At 38.1% G+C, this 16,453-nt stretch overlaps 1 protein-coding gene across 1 annotated transcript in view; it reads left to right on the forward strand.

Annotated features, from left to right (window-relative positions):
* Window positions 1–16,453, forward strand: part of IGF2BP3 (insulin like growth factor 2 mRNA binding protein 3) — a 179,633-nt gene that overhangs the window by 14,955 nt on the left and 148,225 nt on the right. Inside the window, exon 4 of the mRNA XM_075922211.2 lies at window positions 16,155–16,203. Coding sequence (XP_075778326.1) covers window positions 16,155–16,203 — 49 coding nt within the window. The remainder of the gene's footprint in view (window positions 1–16,154; window positions 16,204–16,453) is intronic.

The raw sequence follows: 16,453 nt of genomic DNA on the forward strand, positions 1-16,453 counted from the left end.
ATAAAAAGTAGAGCACTAAGTTACAATAACTTTTGTCATATCTGAAAAATACTATTTCTAAAAATAGTTTTACATGCTTACTGAAGTAAGCTACCTTATGTATTACCTTAAAGAAATATATTTGGGGGACATGATTTAAACACAACTTTTGTGCCAGTGCAGTTAAAGCAGTAAGACACATCTTTCTTGCCACAGTGTAGGCACAGATAAGTGTTACTTCTTTTAGACTGATTAAATCTTATTCCCCTATAAGAAGGGGGAATAGTTAATATTGGTATAAATGCATCCATGCTAGGAGTTGTACTGGTATAAATTATTTAGGGAAAGCGTGTTGTGTCGGGGATTCCTCCTTGGCTTATATGCAATGTGCCTTAAGTGGGGCCAGATTTGGTCTACTAGTTGGATCGATAGCTTCCCTTTGTCAGCGACTGACATGATGAAGTGTGAAAACTTAAAAAAACAACAAATGCTCTAGCAACACCTTAAAGACTAACAATACATGTAGATGGAATCATGAGCTCGTGTGGATACAACCCACTTGTTCAGATACAAAGAAATGTGAAGGGAACACTCATCCATGTGCTGAGGGACGTCTAATACAAAAGGTTAACATTGATACCAGATATTGTGTTGGGGCCAGGCCTTATTGTATAAAGATTTTATACGTATTCCATATATTTAGAAGTGCAAAATTGTTAGATATTGGTCAACTTGCTGAAGAAGAGAGTGTATTCTCTATTTTTAAGATGATAGGGAGTTTATTTCCAATCTGAAAGCTCTTGTTCTTTTGCCCCTTTTTGTAGGAAAAAGGAGGCAATTTTTTTTAAATCATACTCTTTAAGTAATAGAGGGATTATAGATATGGAACTAATTCCAATAGAATGTTGTTAATCTGCCCTTCCCATAATTCAAACACAATCCAGGTGAGGTTTCTAACCAGAAAAAACATTTAATGGGCATTTAAGGTAAAAATGACACTGTTGTTTTAAAAACTTGTAGGTAGTTTTTTGATAAGCAATCCTTAACTATTTACTATTTAAAACTTAGTCTAGAGAATTATTATTTTTGCTTAATTTTATATGCTCCTTTTGAAAGTATTCTGTAGTTGGGAGGTAGCAAAGAGACATGATTTAAGTTAATTTAAAAATAGATTTCAGTTTGGTGATACAATTGAATTTGGCCCTATAAGCTGTTGCTATTTCCTCTTACAGCTATTTAGCAAATTATTGTAGAAATACTAACATCTACAGAACAATTATTAAAGCATTATCAACTAATAACTAAAGTTGCCAAAATATATGAACCATTTATGATGCATTGGCTTGTCTTAATATTATTTGCTTACTGAATTTTGTAAAGTAGCAAATAAAATAGTTCTCTTACTGGTTAGTGTGAATTCGTAATTTTCTGCTGTGCTGAATAGTTTGAATGCAAATAAATCTCTGGGTAAAACTTGTTTTAAAAAACTCAAACTTGATAATGGGAATCTTCCTGTTAAGTTTACTAGGCAATCTCTTCTGTTTTGCAGGAGAAGTGAAGTATAAATTTACTTAGACTTGTTCCTGTATAGTGTCCTAGATCTAACAGTAGTCTACATCATTGTTTATTTTTTCTTCTTGGAAAGTTAGAGAGTATGGGTGAGAAGGACAGGGGGATATTTAACTACTACCAAATATAGCTTAGACAGTTAATCTCTTCTAGAAAGAAAATATTGTATAGAAATATTAAACTGTGACTTCTGTTCAAATGTGTAACCATTAAATCATTGTCCAAATATAGTATATTTTAAAATGCACCACTAGCATAAATTAGTATGAAGTTACTCTTGTAGTTAGAGGGAGGTTTTTTATTTAAAAAATAATGTGTGTAAGGTGTATCCATACAACTACACTTCCACAGCTTGTCTCCATTGGTCAAAACTTTCAGTTGCCAGAGGTGATTAGATATGGATAGAACCTAAAATAGTCATTATTCATGTGACAGTACTTTAAATACAGTGTTTGAAGAACTAAGTGCTCTTATACATTCAGTTTTTTTTGTGGGTAATACTTCCGTGTTTAAAAACAATACTTCCAAGCATTAAAAGTGTTCAGATTTTTATCATCTAGTCAAAGAAAGTAATCTGAATCGGGGGCTTCCTAATCAAATTAGAACTTTTCTCCTGTATCAGAGGTAAAAATAGCATTAATTGCACGTTTTCCAAATTGCCATTGTAAACACAGTACTCTCACAAATGTGAATTTCAACTTACAGTTAAGCTTTCCTGAATGTTCACCAACTTCTGTTATAACACTAAGATTTGTTTATCTTATGTGTTTTCCCACACTCTGTATAGTCAAGTAGAGTCCTCTGGTCTTCCATCATGGGGCTCATTCCAGTATCAGGGTCTTATTTTTCCCTCTTTGTTACTGTCCATCATATAGCAAGATGTGAGAGATTTTTTTTTTCTTCTGGAAAAGGAAAACAAGCGTGTAGAACAGTAATACTCAAACTGCAATGGTTCTGTAACCAAATTAGTTATCAGCATTACTAAAAGAACCTCAGTAGTATGAATTCATTCTCTCATTTACTGAAGTATTATATATTCATATTTAAACAGCATGATGTAATCAAATATTATTTTATTAATTATGATTGGTTAATGTACTAAAAGCATCCTCGTCAGTTAATAATTAAATCAGTGTTTTAATGTCATGTGATGCAAAGAATTGCAGCCCCACACACATTGAGAGGTGGCTTGTGGCTCCCAAGTTTCAGTCAGACTATCACTGATGTATAAAAACAAACCTCCAACTACGGAACAATTGTGTGTGTGGGGGGAGGGGGCGCGTTTTGGGACAAGTGTGCTACTTTATATAGACCTGTTGATTTCAAGGTCTAACTCTAAAAGTTTGAATCAAATTTGTATTAGCAAAGGAGATAGATCAGGATAACTTTACTTGCTAACTTTATGCTGTGGAACCTGAAGAACAGATCAGCAGAGTGTAATCAATTTTCATGATTTTACTCTAAGACTCACAGTACTGTTTTTTTCAAAGCCTTGGATACTGGCATCCTGTGGCTTGTGTGAATTTAAGATTCCATTGAAAAAAGTTTCTAGCCCTTAAAATTGTGGAGAGAACCTTGAAAATGTAACCTTAAGGGTTAAAAAACCAGAAGGCAAATGTATTTAAGCTCATCTCATGACTTTTGAATATATCTGGTAATACTTAGAAGAGAAGCACTCACTGATGGTTCAGCAGTCTTCGGGGCAGTTCAGTGACTCATCCTTCCTGGGTTAACTCTACATCATCTCTCCTTCTCCTCCTCCCTCTTTTTTTTTTTTTTGCCAGTTTTTACCACTATTGTCAATGAGTTAGATCAATGCATGCTTACTTCAACGAGGAGCTACTAGACATAGTCAAAACATCTATTTCATAAATATTCCCAGAAGTTATGGCATGTGTGCTGCCCTTTAGCTAGAAGCTGAATGTGAAGTAACTGTTAGACTTTTAAAATTACAGGCATTAGTGCGTGTATTTGCCCACAAATTGCTTTAATATATGCTTAGATGACTCTTCTTTTTCCCTCTTGTAGTGTAAAAAGAATAGAACTTGCTAGTGAATATTGTAAATGCCTCCAAACTGGCTACTGTTTCCAGTAGAGACTCTATATACACAAGTTTCAGCTTGGACCTGTTTTTTATGGCTGACTGGTGAAAACTGGTTTGTAATGGAAATGCTGATATCCTCAACATCAGCAGCACTGGTAGGCACTCAAATATTGGAGGAAGTAGAAGAGTTAATAACAATGTTGGTGTTTAAAAAAAACAAGGGGAGGGGGAGGAAGAGGGTAGAGAAGATTAACGTGTTGTTTTTAAGGAGTTTGACATCTAGGCTGTTCAGATAATTCATAAACTATTCTTTTACATGTTTGAAAGTGTCTTTCTGCTTGGAAAAGGAGGTGTTTGGTTCTTTAGGTGGATATCTTACAGTGATCCGGATACTAGTTGGTGGGGAGTGAGAGGAAAAGTAGCAAATGCTTGTATTATTTCAATACAATGGCTCAAGAAAATGAGCTTAATGGTGCTGTTGTTTGAGTGGGGGTGGAACAGGGAGAAACAGTAACTTTCAGTAAACTTGCAGCTTCTATGAAAGTGTAGTGAATGGGAATAAGGGTGAGCTGTAGAGTACAGGTTGGATAAAAGATTTTAAAATGGGATTTTTTTGTTCAAATCATCAATAAAATACAAAATTTCTCATTTAAAAGTAAGTTACAATTCAATCTTATCACAAACATGCCAGCCCTACTTAGTCTCATAAAAATGAATTAATGCCTCTGGTCTGTCCAGCTTAACTACCAGCTCTTGTTTCTTGACAGTTCTGGGCTCTCAATTTCTGTTGGTCTCCTGAGAAACGTGCCGATACGGACTGAATAGGATTGTTTTTGTTCTGTGCTTATGTGGTGGTGAACTTGGATCAAGTATAGCAGAGTTAGGTAAGACATTGTCTACAACCAGAGACAATATATAGACATTTATGGAGGCAGAATAGGAAGGAGCGTTGGAGTGAACTGGAAAGAAAAAGGAAGACACACAGTTTCCTATATTCTCCCACGTTTTTGCCACAGAAAAACTGTTATGACTTCTGGGTGTAAAAGAAACCCTATTTGGCAATATTTCGAAGAAATTCATTCTCTGGGTATAAAAAGAAAACATGTCAAGTGTAAGCAGTGCAAGAAGATGGTGCAGGACCTAGCTGTAAGAATCAAACAACATAAGGAAAACTTCTTATTGGGAGAAAATGATATGGCTATATCTGAAGAGCCATTTGGATCAACTTTGCAGTGCCTCATTCTTCAAGACTCTCTGTGCCTTTTAGAATAAATAAGATTTAACAAGTAAATTCCTAAGCTGTCTGTTACGTTGGATGTTGCTAGAAAAAAAAATCAGCTTAGTTGATCTTTATGGCTTGTATAATTAGTTAACTAGGGTTAGAATCTATCACCCAAGTATACAATACAGAACGCTGCAGTAAGAGCTACCTAGAGTTGCCATTTGCCACTAACTGTGGCTTTCATGGCCAGAGAGCCTGATCACGTCATTCTGTTGCACAGCAGGAAAATCTTTTTTTTAATATATATATAGAGAGAGACAAGCCTCTCTCTCCATCACAGACCATAATGGTGATGGCATAAGTTTATTCCCTATTTTACTTCAGCATAACCCAGCTTTCCAAAAGGAACTCCATCGTATATATGTTTTCAATAGGTCTTAGCCCTCCTCTTTTTCCACTCAAGCTCATCTGAGGTGGGTTTTGCCCACAAAAGCTCATGATACTATATGTGTTTGTTAGTCTCTAAGATGCCACAGGACTACTCGTTCTAAAATTAATTACACTTTAAGCACGGTCTTAGCTTGTTTTGATAACTTGGAATCATATCTGCATCAAAATGACAGTGGAAGTGGGAAGATGAGAGCAAGTTGTAGAAGTTTTAAGGATACCGTATATTTAGTGTTCTGAGGACTTGGATCAGAGATAATAAAATTTGAAAATTATAAGGACAGCCATGAGCTAGCAACTCAGGAGACTGCTGCAATTGCAAGTGCGAAACATGTAACATTTAGGGATGTAAGTGACTATTCGAATAGTCTCATTGGGTAGTTGAGTCATTACTTGACTAGTTGCTTGCCCCCCACACTTGTTGCCTCTATCGGAGAGGCAGTAAAGTGGGGGAACAGGAGCTGGTGCTGGGGAGAGCTGGCTTAAAAGCCAGTTCCTCCCTCCCCCCAGCCTTGTCTCCACAGAAGGAGACAGGGGAGGCAGAGGTGCAGCAGGGGGACTCAGCTGATTCCCAGCTCAGCCCAGTCCCCCTGCTGCACCTCTGCTTTTTAAACGTATTAAGAGTCATCAATGTTTAAAAGGCAGAGCTGCAGCAGGGTTAGCTCCAAAGGCTGGGAGCTAACCCCACTGTGGCTCTGCAATTTCCCCACTTATTGATAAATTCCATCCACTACTTGATTAGCTCATTAAACACAATTTAACATCCCTAGTAACATGTAAGAATTTGTTTAATAAAAGTGTGTGTGAGAGTTCTTACTATTCCTAATGTACTGCTGCTGTACCTGCAACTTGACACCAAGTTTATGTTGGTGTAAATGTTGTAAAATGCTATCCTTAGGTGTGAATTAACATATTTTAGTAATCAGATTTGCACTATTGTCTGAAGAAATATGTGAAGAAGTATAAAGGGGAAACTTGATTTAAATCAATCATTTTGTTTTAGCGATTTAAATCGCCTTGGTTTAAATAGGGATGTGAATGAGTAGTCGGCTACCTGATAAAGCAGGAGCTTATTGGGTAGTATCGACTATCACACATACACCACACCCTCCCCGCAACTGCTCTGCACTCTTAAAGGGCCTATGATTTGAGTGTCCACTATGAGCTATTTTGAACAAGTTGATCAATAATAACTTCTACATTTCATGCATTCCAGCAACTCCCACCCTCAAAAATCTAGTCTATAAAGCAGAAGGCATGAGAGAGGCGTTGCCTTTCACACACCCAAAGATTTCTCTCTTCTAATATAAATCTACACTGAAACTACATTTCTCTGCTAGGGTCAAGTAGTGTGACTGGTAAATTGTGACATAAGAATGGAGATATATAACCTTAGCCATACATGTACTTCATAGTTATTCTTAAAGTCTTTGATAGAGATCCACACACATTTAGGTATTGTGTACATCTGAGGTGTGGGGGAAATGATCTCTCTCTCTCTCTCTCTCATAAAGAAGAGGGGTAATGTCTCTTCAGGTGGTAACATAATGGCCACATTTTCATCTTGAGTGCTGCATATATAGGTATACATCTGTCCAAAACTGCCTCTGTAGTTAGGTTTGTATGTGCAGAAGGAAAATGAGAGATACATGATGCATCATGTCTGAGGGCTTGTCAATACTGGCAAGTTTTGTTGCCATAAAACCCTTCTTGGGGTACGTCTAGACTACATGCCTCTGGCGACAGAGGCATGTAGATTAGGCTACCCGACAGAGTAAAATGAAGCGGCGATTTAAATAATCGCCGCTTCATTTAAATTTACATGGCTGCCGCGTTGAGCCGACAAACAGCTGATCAGCTCTTTGTCGGCTCAGCGCGATAGTCTGGACGCTCCCCTGCCGACATGAAAGGGAGTTGTCGACAACCCAGGTATGCCTCCTGGGATGAGGCATACCTGGGTTGTCGACAACTCCCTTTGATGTCGGCAGGGGAGCGTCCAGACTATCGCGCTGAGCCGACAAAGAGCTGATCAGCTGTTTGTCGGCTCAACGCGGCAGCCATGTAAATTTAAATGAAGCGGCGATTATTTAAATCGCCGCTTCATTTTACTCTGTCGGGTAGCCTAATCTACATGCCTCTGTCGCCAGAGGCATGTAGTCTAGACGTACCCTTGGTGACACAATCTGGAGAGCATTCACATTGCAACGTGACAAAAGTCTCCCCAAATGCCCAGTTTTGGTGACAAAAAACTTCTACCTCCGTTTGATATTTGTGTGTGTGTGTGTGTCTGTGTCTGTCTGTGTCTTCCCCTCACCCTCTACTGTTAAGTCATGCACTGTGTACTACAGTAGTGTGTTTTTTTTTTTTTTTTTTGGTCACGTTCATTGAACTCCAGAATGTTTCCCACAATGCCTGATGAGTCACTCTGGCCAGCGCTTTGCACTCTGCTGCTCTGCAGCCATGTAAACAGATACGCCATTCTCATCTGTAAACTCTGGTAACTTTTAAAATACATTTCCTGCTGTCTGGCTTATTGTGTAGTGAGCACCCAGGAGATTTTGAATTTTATCAGTGTATGGGATGAAGAATCGGTGCACAGCTTTGTGTGACCCTTTATGTGAACCGGTATGATCGAGACACTCTATAGGTTGAACCTCCCTAGTTCAGCACCCTCGGGATCTGAGCGGTCCCAGATGAGGGAATTTGCTAGATCAGGGAAGGTCTCCTGCTGGCTGGGCTATACAGCTGCCCTGGACTCGCTGCCATAACCGTGGCTCCAGCAGGCCTGGCATAACTCAGCTGTGGCCCCACTGCTGGCCAGCATGTGGCCCCAATTGGGCTGCCGACCTGCTGTGGCCCCAGCTCCGCTGCCACAGCCCAAAACAGGCTTCCCTTGTGGGGCAGCCACAGCCAGGTTGCCATGGCTCTGTCCCCACTGCTGGGCCAGCACGCAGCCGCCATCGGGTTGCCACAGCACAACCTCAATGCTGGGTCAGCATGCACAAGTTGTTCTGCCCCACCTTGCTACCACCAGCTTTACCTTGCCTGGGGCTTTCAGCTGCTTGCCCTCCTGTCCAAGAACTCTCTCATTCAACAACATCCATGGTGCAGTTGCCGGACGGACGAGAGTGTCCCGGTTTAGGGAGGTGCAACCTGAACGATGCAGTGCCAGGATCAAGGAACTCCAGCAGGCATAGGAGAAGGTAAAGGAGGCAAACAGCGGTCTGGTGGCTCACCCAAAACGTGCTGCTTTGATCAACTAGACTCAGTCCTGGGTGGGGGCCCTATGTCCACAGCCAAGGAACCTGTGGATACTTCCTGTAGCACAGTCAGAAACAGGACTTAACCTAGAGGCTCTCACATTGTCATCTGCATCCAAGACTACTTCCTCTGGTACTCAGTGCTTAAGTACCTCTGCTGCAGTGTATGACGTCCTGAACGCACTGAACACAATATGGGAGAGAAGTCTGGAACCCGTGATTTCTCACAGCCTCACTCTCCATCTCTCACAGATGGAGTGTGCAGCAAGGGCTGACGCTGGAATGGTGCACAAGTAACCTGGAAGCCCTTGGAGGACTGGGGAGCAAATAGGTGGCTGAGAGCATGTTTTACACATTCCCAAAATGCCTAGTGTTACATGGCACATTCCCCCAGTACTCAGTGACTGAAGGTGGTGCCAGGCACTGTGGGATGCTTACCCACGTTGTTGTATTCTTTCTGTCGATGGGTGTTAACCGTGTGGCCATGATATGTTGAAGGAGGGTGGCAGTGTAAACATGATTTGGTGACTTTCTTTTTGGCAACTTATGAATGTAGACAGCACTTTTGTTGCCAGCTCTTTCCAGTGTAGACATAAGCCTGAGATAAGAATCAGATCCTCCAATTTAAATCTTGCATGCTTTGCATTTTTAGAGATTTCCCTTTGTTGAAAATTTAAAACCCTTCCTGTTCTGCATATAGTGATGCATGGAAGGGTGTTAAACAGGGGGTAGGGTGGGGTGCAGAAGTGTGCCATCTGTGTGTGTAACACAGCTTGTTTTGTAGGCCTCCATTTGTGAGAGTGATAATATTAGCCTCAATTGCAGCAGTAGGATTTGCAGTTCAAGGTTGTCTTCTACAGTAAAATAAAAATAAAATGGTGTATCTGTATTTTGATATAAGCTATTTATACTTAGCAACTATCTCTCTTTGGGCAGTTTGATTAAACTTGTTCATCTAGCATTTTGAGGGGAAATACTTAATTGTTTCAGGAAAAAAATCTTCATCTTAAATACTAGTAATAGTATAATGTAGGCAGCTTAAGTATTAGAAGCCTGTTCCCCAGTATTTCCTCTTCTAGCAAGCATGTTGGTTGGTTTTACAAGCTTACGGCCCAAATTAAGGTAAAATATGGTAGTTATTCCTCTTAATGTGTGTTTCTTTAGAATGCATTAGAATTTGCTTTTCTTTTTATAGAAATAATGTGAAAACTTCACTAGCCATTTGTCAACTCTAAACATAGTTTCCAGGGTAACAATCTCAAGTGTGTGTATTTTTAAAAGCTACCCAGTGTAATTCTCCTTTTAGCAAAGAGAGATGAAAACAAAATTTGGTTTTTAAAATATTTTTTCCCCTCAGAATTTCTCATTAAGAGCAAATGAACTACTATGGCCATAATTTTATTTGGATCTCATAGGTGACTTAAAATCAGAGTATTTATTCAATGTCTTTGTTAAAATGATTTTGTTTCTTGTGTGTTTCTTATCTGGTTAAAATTTAATCCTTTTTTTTTTTTTTTAAATCGTTCCAATCTCTCAAAATCACTTACTCAACTTAACTGGCAAACAAGTTGACTGTAATGAACGTTAGTTATTCCTTTGCTAGCTTAAACCCTCTCTTCCCACATTGTGATGCTACATTGGTTAGTGTTTGGTGTGACCACTTTATATTTGCTACACAGAAAATATCGTGTGTTCTTGTGAATAACTAATTTTTGTAACTGCTGAATGTGGCCCTGATTCTCCCTCTCAATCAGGAGTAAATCTGTCATAGTGGCTGAAATGATCATGGGCAAAGCAGAGGTGCTGTAATGAGTAGCCTTTAAAAGAACTCTACAGAGTGAATTAAAATGGTTATTAATGCAGTTTTTTGTTTTAGGATTAAACAGCAGGTGTAATAAATAATAAAATAAATATGTTTTTCCTGAAAGCAGCAAAATCATTTGAAATCTGATTCGTTGACAGGAATTTGCTATATGGGTAGGTGAGTGGTTAGCTTGACAATCATTGTGTCTGGAGAATCCAGTTTGAATATCTGGGTAGCTTTTTATCTACTTCAGTCCATCATTACACCACATGCTATTTGTAACAAATCTCAACTTTACATTTTAAAATACCGTTATTCATTGTCTTTTACCAAGTTCAATTTAAGTCATTAGTCAGCATATGAAGACATGGGAGGTTGCCATTTACCAGTTCTAAGTAAGCATATCTGAAATGAAATATCTTTGCATTCTTCACAAAGTTCTTACCTGTATAAATCAAGATGACTTATTTTCAGCTTTGTTTGAAGCTGAAGCTGTTGCAGGTGAGTTGAAGTAAAAGTGTAGATAGTCTAGCCTTCTGTGACTATTTGTGACCCTTTCAAATGTATGAAGTGATTTCTGTCCTATGTGAAAACCATTTTGTGTATTCTTATTCTGTATGGCTGTTGATCAGATTGAGTAGATGAGCACTGTACTATAGCTACAAACACACAACATAATTTACAAAACAGTTCAGATACAAACTCTTTGGGATAGTGAATTCATCGCTTTTTGGTGGAAGGGGTTTGTAAAAAGCTATGTGGACAATAGCAGTATATAGCACAGTCTTTTTTTAGTTGCTATAAAATGCTGGATATAAAGATTAGGAATCCTGAGCAAAAGATGGATATGTTTTTGGTATTCCCTGTAAACACATTTGCACATCAACATCTTAATCTTCCCTTCTCCCCTTCCTCTGGAAAAAAAAATTCTGTGAACTTGTTTTGGCCAGATACTACTCATTTCATCATACAGGAATGAGAATGCTGGAATTTTATTTAAGATAGAAAGCTGTGCATGACCAGAGTTTGAGCACCTTCACCACACAATTAGTTCTTGAGAAATGATAAAAGCCAATCATTTTGGTATTTCCTTTCCTTGCCAATCTCTTAGTGCTACCCTAAACCTATAGAATTCTCCTTGGCCACAAGCACTGTGGGGTCACAAAACATGTTTTGAATATACTCTCATTCATGAGTTTGTTCTAAGCTATAGAAAAATAGCTTTATAAATTTAGTAATCTGTATTGCACTCCTTTAAAGAAATGAAGTGCAATTTTCTGTCTGAGCACAGTGAAATCTGGGTAAGCATATAAAATTGATGTGGGCGCAGGATAAATCTGTTAAAAACCTTCTTCAACTCACCATTGATCTTTGTATTTGGATCCAGTTTCCAACTCTGCACCGAAAGTACAATTGAAATAAAACTATTAAAAGTTATCCTCCTCTTTTCTTCAGCTGCAGTTTTAGAGCAAGTCTAGTGCAGGAAGTAAAATACATATATATTTCATCTTGTCCAGTAGAGGGCTGTTGTGTGTATTTTGAGAGAGAGAAATGAAGGCAGTTTACATATGTCTAACTTTTGAAAAGTAACTGAACATTATTTAGAATCAGATTCATACAATCAGATTGCAATAAATATGTAACTCAAGTGAACAAGAGAAAATTGGTCACACTGACTACATTGATTCTTAAAGCTCTATTAAGATGCTCATGCACTCTTAATGTCAGGTTATCAGCAAAAATTTCATTCAATAAGCAAAACCTTAGTGTCATTTCTTTAAGTTATGGGTGACTTGCAATTGGCCTAATTTTTATAAATTATTAATAAACATAACAAAAGTAATTGAGCAAGACCAAAGAGCACAATCACATTGTAGTATTAAGCCTAGCATGCTATACATTGCCAAAGAGAGCAGTAGCAGTTAGAAGGTGTGGATTTTCATGAGCTAACAGTTAGTGAAATAGACAATGTCTCTGGAATGAGGTTTAGATTTCCATCCTCCCAGGATTGAGGCATCTTTTTTTAAATGGGAATTGCACACTAGGGATGTGACAGGTTTACTGGTAAACATCAACCTTAATGAGTGATGCTTTCCAGTTCCTGTTAACTGGTGGGGGCTGGAGTAAGGATGCAAAGTGATTAGTCGACTATCCGATAAGCATATGCTTATTGGATAGTTGACTTGACTAGTCACTTCCCCCTCTCCCCCTGCTGCCTCTATTGAAGAGAGGCAGCAAGGTGGGGAACAGGAGCCGGTGCTTGGAAGGGACTGGCTTAAAAGCTGGCTCCCCCCAGCACTGTCTCCGGGGGGAGCAGGGGTACAGAGGGAAAGTGGTGGTGCTTCTGCCTTTGAAATGTAGCAAGAGCAGGACTGTTGCTATATTTCAAAAGTAAAGCGCATGGGGCCAGCGGGGGACTGCTTGAGTCTGCAATGCCCTGCACTGGTTGCTTTTGAAATGTACAAGAGCCCCGCCCAGAGCTCTTGCATATTTCAGAAGCAAACATGGGCATAGACCAGCTGCTTGCTCTGTGCATGCTTTGTACATTTCAAAGCGGGAGGGGGGCGGCTCTTGTACATTTCAAAAGCAAGGAGCATGGCAAACTGCTTGAGTCCCCTGCTGGCCCTGTGTTTGCCATGGTGCTTCTGCCTTTGAAATGTAGCAAGAACCAGCAGGGCTCTTGCTACATTTCAAAGGCAGAGGGGCCTTTATTGACTAATCAAATAGTTGATGCAAATTGCATCGACTATTCAATTAGTTGATTGATCTAAATTTAACATCCTTAGGCTCTCCCATCTTTGATCCGTTAACCTGTTTAACATGTTTACCAAGTTAACAAATTAAATGGGATATTACTTCCCTATTCCACATATTATACACTCTAAGTGCATATTTTCTAAGAATAGAATCCTGCTCTCATAAAAGCTAAAATCAGTAATTGGGAATTGTCCCTTACTATGTACAGTATTAACAGATTTTGCATGTAATATAATTCATGCTGCTTTCTCAGATGTTATTGAAGTAAAGTTTCATGGTGATCCTGCTTGGGTATGTGTATGCAGATCTGATTAATGTAATTAAGTAATATTTTATTGGCATGACCAGTTGTACGATATTAAAGTACAACAGCGGTGGTAGGTGCTATCCTGTCCAAATATGAACAGCCTAGGGCATCAGGCATTCATCATGGGTGTACATTCTTGATCCCTCATGAGCTGCTATAAGGCATGATAAAGCATTGCTCTCCCACTTTTTTTTCCATATTGCTTTTTGGTAAAAAGCCTCAGATGTTTTTACTTAAAAGAAATAATCTTTGCACTCTTTCTACATTGTAGTAGAAAGTGTCTGCGTCTTTTCTGTCACGTTAGCTCTTGATGGCTCTGGGTTTGGACTGAAATTTCTGTGTTCTAATTGCATCTACTACAAAACAGTAATCGGAAAGGATTCCCCCACCCTGACCTTTGTACTTATATTTTTGTGATTTGGGAAGAAAAGCTAGATGATGTAAAAGCATTTTTGGCATTCCCACAAATTATAGGGGATCTAGTCATTTTCTAATGTCTTTTTTTTAAAATGCTTATATCTATGTGCTAATAAGTCAACTATTTTTGTCTCTAGTCACTTTAAAAATTGAGACTTGGTACAAGAGGTCATGAATAAAGAGAGAAAATGAGTTTTATTATGTGTCTTGTGCTTTGAGATGAAATTGAAGAAACACGATTTTCTTGCTAGATGAAATAGGAGAAGGGAATTGGGGACATGAAATTCAGCAGCTGATATGCATTCATAATTATTGCCTAGTTTTTTATCTGGTGTTGAGCTCTTTCAGTTAAGCCTGTTGATAGCATGTGGTGTGTCTTGTCAGTACATTTAGATCCTTTTGTTGCAAGTGGTGACACTCACTTAGAACACTTTAGTGAATTTTAATTGGAATCTACAAATGAGCAAGATTATAATAACATACTTTGAACCACACTGAATGGCATTTAGACTGGTACTTTACCTTGAAATGTTCTAATGCTTCATACTGTGATTACAGACTTGACTGTAAATATACATTCATTGAGTTTTAAAGTTGGGGTGATGACTGAGAGAATAGTTTGAGAATGCAGGACAGGATAGGACAAATGTGGACTTTTTAATCTCTTAATGAAAAGCCTTTAACGTGAAAGTTGCCAGTTTGCAAAGATGTTCCAAAAAGATTCATACTTTTCACATTGCTCCTTGGGCTAAAGTAGCTCCAGACTATTGCCAGTAGATTTTTTTAATTTCCAATATTTCTAAATTCAGGAGTCTGATTTATTTTTTAATTCACTTATTTTACTGAAGACCACTTTTATTTTGTCCACTTGATTGTGAGCTCCACCATGAAGTGATCAAATGTGTGTTGACCTAGTTAAGAAAGTTGGCATATATAAAATCCTTATACAACTACATTGCAGTAGGTATCTATTCATCTTCTCCATTAACTTTTGAGATGATAGCTGCTATGTTAGTCAATTTAATTGCCTATCAGAAATGGTTTATATGGAAGTGAGCTGTACAGCTAGAATACTGGGGCTAGGAATTAGCTACTGAGGAGAATGTTCATACACCAAACATGCTAAGGATACAACTGGAGTTTGGTTTAAGACAAAAGTCCTTTTTAGACTCAGTATTTCAAGATGCAAAAACTAGCCTGGAGTGGTGAGGGGGAGAGAAATCCATTCTAGCAGAAATGGTCACAGAGAAAAAGAATGCCTTCCATGCTATTGTTAAGCAAGTCTGTTCATCATAATACACTACTTGCCAGTCTGTTTTAATTGTTACTTTTTTGCAAAACCATACAGTTTTTACACCGATCACATTCTTCATAAATAAACTTTGAACTTTTAAAGCATTGAAAAAGCAAAATTGTATGTGCTTCAACCAACTATATTGTGTATTCTGAGACAAAGTTTCTTCAGCTATTTTTAGCCACCTAAGACTTAAAGCTCGTGAGGGATATAGAGTGAGACTAAGTGATACTTTTTATAGTACAGTGTTATCAAATGTAGTAATATTTTTTTTACAATGCTAGCTTACACATGCACACACACACTACCTGAGTACAGCTAGCACTGTGTTAAATCTACACACATTCTTAAGAATCCCAGGGGCTATGTGGCATCTCTGGCATTTATTTGTTCTCTTGCTTTGGGGGAAGGAAGGAGACAAAGGATTTGGCTGTGAATCTAGTCAGAATATCACTGGACTTCACTATTGTTCTAAAAACTAAATATTTTGACTGAAAACTAAGATCCATTTGAAATGAAAATATAATTAACTAATTTGTTGATTTCTACTGTGGAAGCAAAAAAAGTCAGGAATTCAGGTGTTAAAATGTGATCAATTAGGCAAGTCTTTAAATCTCAAACCAAACCTATTTATTCTATGTGTTTTTTGCAGAGGCTGTACAATACAGTAAATATTTGAAATTTCTTCTTGAAAGTGTCCTGGTATTTAAAAAAAAAATTCTCAAAAAGAGTGAGGGGTGACAAACTAGTATTTTTGTCTATGCTTTTGTGTATAGAGAGCTAGATACTTGTGTGTCTTGAGAGGTTTAAATGAAAATAGCTTTCCACTACATGTTTCTATGAAATATCATAGCTGCCAAATGTAAAACAAGTATTACTGTAACAGTTTGGACTTAATAGGGTTTTGATCAAATTTCCTCCCTTTGTTCTTAATTGTTTTGCCTTTGAGTTTTGTGGATCTGGTTCTGCCTAATTTGTTAGAAAATATGCTTAAATGTACATTTTTTTGCTGTTAATATTTTTCTGTTAACTATTTTCTTTAATTTGTCTGCAGGAGTCGAAAACTTCAAATCAGAAACATCCCACCTCACTTGCAATGGGAGGTATGAATTCACATTTTTAAATTAAGACATCCGTATCAAAAGCTTTTTCTCTTCTCCATATGACTTCATCCCTTCCCCCATCCTTCGTTGGCTTCATACATGCTGCATTTTGTTTTTTGGGGGGGAGGGGAAATCTTTTGAAAGTGTGAACAATAGTGCCTTCTAAGCAGTTCAGATAACTGCGTTCATTTCTTCTCTCTGAGTTAACATAAAAAATGTTGAAATAGATTCTTAGATGCATGCAGACTTC

The sequence above is a fragment of the Pelodiscus sinensis genome, chromosome 2 (genome assembly GCF_052426305.1).
Source record: "Pelodiscus sinensis isolate ZL-2025 chromosome 2, ASM5242630v1, whole genome shotgun sequence".
Classification (NCBI taxonomy): Eukaryota; Metazoa; Chordata; order Testudines; family Trionychidae; genus Pelodiscus; species Pelodiscus sinensis.